Source organism: Uranotaenia lowii, chromosome 2 (genome assembly GCF_029784155.1).
Source record: "Uranotaenia lowii strain MFRU-FL chromosome 2, ASM2978415v1, whole genome shotgun sequence".
Lineage (NCBI taxonomy): Eukaryota > Metazoa > Arthropoda > Insecta > Diptera > Culicidae > Uranotaenia > Uranotaenia lowii.
The window spans coordinates 292,436,133-292,442,764 of record NC_073692.1 but is presented as its reverse complement, the minus strand read 5'-3'; the positions used below and the strand labels follow the sequence as shown (position 1 = coordinate 292,442,764).

Genomic DNA, 6,632 nt, shown 5'->3' with positions numbered 1-6,632 from the left:
GTGGTCGACTCAGACATTATAGCGAAGCAGTATTCTCTGAGAAGTATCCGGCAGGCCTACCTTCAAAACACCCGATAACCATAGTGATTATAGATCACTACCACAAGCGTTTGCTCCACGCCAGCCCGCAATTCCTACTAGGACCAATGCGGTTCAAGTACTGGCCCCTTGGAGGTCGGAATATCACCCGGAAATCCCGGAATGTGGTACATACATCAGTGGCAGCGTTGCTCTCGAGTAAAACCGAGAGCCATCCAGCAGTTCATGGGTCCTGCAACCCTTCCAGCAGCCCGAGTCACTGTTGCTGCACCTTTTAGTAGCACTGGTGTAGACTACTTTGGTCCGGTTTATCTACGTCTTGCCCCCCGGAGACCAGTTTCTAAAGGTTATGTCGCCCTTTTTGTTTGAATGACCTCAAAGGCCGTACACCTCGAGCTGGTGTCTGAATTGTCGAGGGAACGGTTCATTCAAGCACTCAGGAGATTCACCGCAAGGCGAAGAAAATATTTGGACATTTACTCGGACATTGGGACAAATTTTGTAGGCGCCAATAATCAGCTTCGTAAACTTCTGAACAGCGAAGGTCATAAGAAGAAAATGGCACGACAGTACGCTGGAGAAGGAATCAAGTGGCATTTTAATCCGGCCGACGCGCCACACTTCGGAGTATTGTGGGAGGCGGCGGTACGATCGGCTAAACATCATTTGATACGCGTCTTGGGGGACGATCCAGTCAACCCTGAAGACTTCACCACATTGTTGGTTCAAGTTGAGGCCTGCTTGAACTCACGACCAATTACATCGCAGTCAGAAGATCCCAGCGACCTGGTACCTCTGACGCCCGAACACTTCATAATTCGCAAACCAGTACAGCAACTACCAGATCCCGACTACTCCAATATTCCCATGAACCGACTACACTAATGGCAGGCAGTTCAAAAACAATTACGAGAATTCTGGAAGAGATGGGTACGGAGTACTTGACACAACTACAGGGACGAGCGAAACGTTGGCAACCGCCAATCAAAATTACTGAAGGTCAGCGTGAAGAAGGTCTACCATCAGCCTGGTGTAAATTGGCACGCATACTTCAACTTCATCCCGGGGGCGACGGTGGTTGTGAGCCACTGGTTCATGACGTCACCAAATTGCTTAACTGCAATCCACAACTGAGGCAAACCAAGAGATAACCAAAGGATCCCATGAGAGTGGCTACAGTATCATCATCTTCAACTTAGATCAAAGAGCTGCACAGCATCATCATCATCATCCCAATCGCTCCAACGGGAGTGCGACCGACCACAATAATTATCCGAGGGAAGGAAGGCGAGAGACGATCAACACATCAGGGGGATGCTAAAAATTAACAGCACCCGAAAGGGAGGTTGGGGAATCTGGTTTTAGAATCCACCCAAAAAGAAGAAATTTTGGTTTCTGAAATCATCGACAATAGCATAGGAGCCCTACTTGTTTGTTCTATTTTTTCTTATGATCAAAAAAAAGGCGCATCTAATTGTTTAACAGATCAGGTTTTAGTTTGGCCGCAAGGCGAGTAGATCGATGGCAATTTGATTATTATATTAGCTGTAATCTTAGAGTAGTTCAACATACCTAATGTTAATTAATACTCGGAATAAATGAGTTTTGTTGAGGGAATAAATTGCGTGTAAATTACAAATTCGTGTGTTAATTTTGCTTGCCAAGATCGGTCGGAAAACTTACCCGAAACAACCTGCAATCGAAGGAACGACCAAGGAGGTCAAAATGGGTACCCTATCCAGCCTACAGTTCACTGGATACGTGAAGGACCGAGAACCAGCTTAGCTTTCGGTCAGGAGAGAACATTTTGGCCACGGAAGAGCAGTGATGGTAGATGAGTAGCTAAATTACAGAATCGCTTAGATGCAACAAAAGCTAAGTTTACATGAGAATGAATTTTCAAATTATGCTGAGTGTATAATAAGGTGGCCCTCGGTTATGTAGAGGTTTTTATTGGCCAATTTGTTTGAAATAGGGTTTTTCATGAGTTTTGACGTTCATCAGAAATCATCTGTCTCATGGCCTTGGTACCGGCTATACAACTTACGAGCTCTGAAACAAGCAAAAAATTGTCATAAGGAGAAAATGGCACCTAGAAAATTACACCTAGGAAAATCCCGTCACGATAATTCAACACATGGCAGAAGACATGAACCTTCTTCAACAATACTTCAGCGAGAACAAGTTATCCCTGAATTTATCGAAATCGAAGCACATGATTTTGAACTCGTTCCCGCACTCCTGACAGTGGATTACACGAACTGCTTGTCGAATCAGAGATAATTGAAAAAGTGTCGAAATTCACTTATCTCGGATTGAAGATCGATTTAGCTCTGAAATGGACTCACCACATTCAATCTTTAAAAAGTGAAGTAACTTCAGCATGTGGACTATTTTGGAAAATTAAAAACTTCGTGCCTTCAAAACAACTATCCGTTATGTACCATGAGTTTTTACAGTCTAAACTTCAATACCTAGTATTCATCTGGGGAGCTGCTATCAAAACACGGCTCAAGCCTCTACAGGCAGCCCAAAACAGATGTTTGAATGTCGCTTATAAGCGTCCTTAATTACACCCTACCAAGAACCTGTACTGATAAATCTACTGTTTTCCAATCAACGCGTTGAGGAAGTTACAAGCTGTCTCAATAATCCATAATCACCTACATAGCCCAATTGCACATCATAACCAAACTTACGACCACCCGTATCACAGATATTCTTAAAGACACCGAAGTTGCCTTTACGTCAGACAGCCCACCTCCTAATTTCCCACGAAAGCATTTACTTATCATGGTAAGATTTGCTACTTCCTGAAAACATACGATCAGAAAGGAACATCGCCAAATTCAAAGATCTCATCAAGAGATTTACAAGAGCTTACATAAAAACATACATTCCGTGAACTAAACCAAGGGTCCGGCTTCTGGTAACCTGACTATCCAGCGTTCCCATAAAAGAGACTTTTCTCACTGGGAATGCCTCAAACTCCTGGATCTTCATCACTCTTCAACCCACTAGAAACTCGTATCATAAAAGAAACTTATGCCTGTGCAAATATTTTACAACTTTTCGCCACCGGCCATTGCCGTGTTCACCTCCATCCACCGCCACCGCAAGCGCCACCCCCAACCACTACCAATTATATAATCAAAATGTTTAGTGAAAAGACTGTTTTCTATTATTGTAAAGAAATATCATTGAAAAGATTATTGGAAAGATAAAAAAATAAAGGAGTGATGAGGAGGTTTTATGCCAACTTTCCATCACTTTCGAAAATTAGGTTTTATGCCTTTGGGGAGGTGGCTTGAATATTAGCTCTATTCCCATTGGCTTTTTCCTGCCAATAGCGTGCAAATCTTGTGCCAATTATGTGCAAATATCAGCTTACCATGATTGAGGTAGATCCTGATCTGTGGGTGCAAAATTTATTTGGAAAAGTTATAATCCGTCAAACTTCCAATAGTGGCATATTGACACTCTATAGAGAATTATAGTTAAGCTGTTGTAACAAGTAGACATTTATGTTGAAGACAAATTTTTATATCTATTTTCACCTAACCAGCAGAAATAAACAATCTCCAAGAGAGTTTAAAGAAAAGCCTTCTATAATTTGTCGTTTCAGTCACGACTCTCAGCTCGGTATAATGAGTTTGACCTGGTCAACTGAATGGTGACAGATGACGTTTTTATTGAAGAAATGTTTTCCCCTTAGAATTATAAGCTGTGTAGTGATGCACCATCTGAGGGTTTTGGAATTCGGTAACGAGCCAACTTAACGACACATACGTGTCCATCGGATGACTAGTATTTTGCTTTAAAATTTCTTACCCCACCGGGTTCAGCAACCACAAACAACAATTTCTCAATATTTCGTGATCTTGAACGAAGGCATCGCCCTGGGAGGGTGTGTTTCACAAATATCGTCGTAGGTGGATCTGCCACAAGCCTCACATCACAGCTGTGATTTCGGTGTTCTCATGAGGCCAGTAAATGAATGCTGTTTCGAGTTCTATTCCATCGAAAACAATTATCACGAAACCACGATGCTAAATAGATTTCGGCAATAGGTTTTTTTCTCATTTCGCTGAAAATCACAGGTGGGTGCATCCTCCTCCTACGTGCTGAGAAAGCCAAGCCAGAAATATTGCCAATCTAAGAATCGAAAAATCCTCACCAACAACCACCCACCCACACTCTCTTTCTCTCTGGTAGCAGGGGGTAATTATTTGCTGCTATGTGATGAGGAAACTCCTTCTTCGCCAATTGTGGCGGATGAACGTCTCAAATGCAGCTTCTTCAGCAGCGATTTTTGTTTTGGTGCTACCTAGCAAGATATGTGAGAATATCATGTTTTTGACAGTTGAGCTTAACAGTGTGTGGCAGCAACTTGTATTTATGCTTCTTTGCTTCAGCCATGCTCATTTTCGGGGGAGGCACACACGAAACGTACAATTTGGTTAGTAGAAAAATTGCACCAAAAATGATACAGCGTTGTAGACGGGAGAATCTGAGTTTCGTGTTGCATTTAGTGGCTAAATTATATTGCAGTCAGAGAAACGATATCTTGCCGAAAAAATTTACTAAATGATAGCATGAGCGTGACAAAACTGATGAAGATAAAACATAAAACGTATCATTTTTATTTTCAATATTTAATTAGTTCGAGAACAAAGAAATGATTAGAGAATGAAAAGGTTGGACCCATAACTTTTATTCAAAAAATACAAGAGCAATGCCAATTTTAAATCTGAATTTAATACTCCAAATGTGAAAAAACTGTATCTATGCTTATTTATTTCAACACATAATGAAGATTTAGAGTATTTTTATATTGGAATTCTAATCCTGGAACAAATAAGTTTAACAAATTTTCATTGCAGCTTGCAGTTTTAACAGAAAGTTCTCTTCCAAAATCACTCATTTACAACACCTGTTACGTGTTGTGAACAATCGCTTATTATCGCATGTCGTCTGCTGATTGCAGTTTAAAAAACATCACTCCCCAAAACATCCCTCGAGAAAAGTAGTGCACCCCACTCGAACAAACTTGAAACGGGGTGATTTCCCATCGGTGCAACGGAGGCATAAGTTAAAAAAAAAGGAAAAACTCAATGAAGAGATTGCCGGCTGATCCATATAAGGGTCTGAAAGACTTGGCAAATTTTTGCACCCTAGCGAGGGTGTTGAGCTAATTTTTAAACATATGCCTTAATTGTAAATGGGGTTTCCAGTTGCCCGGAGCTAGCTGCCGGTAAATGGGGTTATGTAATATCGTTTAAGATACCACCTAGACGAGCGCATAGGGGAGCACATCGTTAGCGATTGAGGAAGACAACACAAAAAAACAAATCGTGCAATGGAGATGAGCAGCGTGTGGGCTTGATTTTGTTTTTTTCAAAATCATCTCAAAGTGCACTCCCACGCAAGCAGACCTTTTTCCGCAATTGAGCGAATTTGTTGTTCCCTTTCAGTTTGCAAACATTTATGTATTTACTTTGGGCTCTGTCAAATTGAACATTAGCCCCTTGATCTTTATCGATTTCATCTTGCAGGCAATTTTTGCTAAGATGGACCGGCTAGGTCAACTTTATTATGACTGTACAATGTACAGACTCAAAAAATATGAACAATATTCGTTCTTACTAGATATTATCCCACAAAATTGTGTATTTTACTGCTTCCCAAAGTAAATGAAATACTGAATCATATTTCATATATTCTCTAGATACTCTGCTATCTTATCTTCTTACCTTTCAAGTTTCCAATATGTTTATTTTCTTACCTGTTAACTTTCTCTCCTTCTTACTATTTTTTTATTCTTACTTTTTTACCGTATGCTATTTTACCCTTTTACCTTCTTACTTTCAAACCTTCTTACATACCAAGGAATATTTAAAGAAGGTAGTGCCAAGGCAGCCCTGCTTCAGTATTGGTAGAGGCTGAGACGTCACAATCACGACAAATCTGTTGATTTACTAGGAAACTTGTCTTTTTCGCTGAAAATTCGTAGAATCTGCTGGAAATTTACCACTTTGAAAACATATTATTGTAGAAGGATTCTTGCTCTTCAAGATCGGTACAAAAAAAGTGTATTTCCGAATAATTTTTTTATAAAATAAACCACCAAAGTTAGGAAAAATGGTGGATTTTCACCACTGAAATTAGCAAAACTTTAAAATTATTTCAAAGTCTTCCATGAAAATGTTCAAGTCAGTGCCTTTTAAGCTCCTTCTTACAACAAAGTGATCTAAACACAAATTTTTATGCAAAATATCAATCTTTTATTGGCATTTTAATATACTGATTTAACAATCATATATTGAAGTTAATTGTTCTACATAAGAATTGTATATGGTAAACCGATTGAATTATAATCATGACAATCAGTCGAACACTCAATATCTACCAGCTAGACCTCTTAAAAGCTGATTTTTCTTCATTTTTTGCAAGTTTTAGCTTCAAGGAACATAAAATAAGGAAAAAAAAACATAATGCAATCTCCAAAGGACCAAAAAAACCTTCATAAAATAGTGAAATAGAGGCCTTACAACATAATCGAAATGAAATTGGAATTCATTTTCGTTCTAAAA

At 39.7% G+C, this 6,632-nt stretch overlaps 1 protein-coding gene across 1 annotated transcript; it reads left to right on the top strand.

Moving 5' to 3' along the window:
• Positions 1-408: 408 nt before the first annotated feature.
• LOC129742781 (uncharacterized) lies at positions 409-924 on the top strand. Its single transcript, XM_055734723.1, has one exon. It carries the CDS (start codon positions 409-411, stop codon positions 922-924), a length of 516 nt encoding a protein of 171 aa, XP_055590698.1.
• The last annotated feature ends 5,708 nt before the right edge of the window (positions 925-6,632 follow it).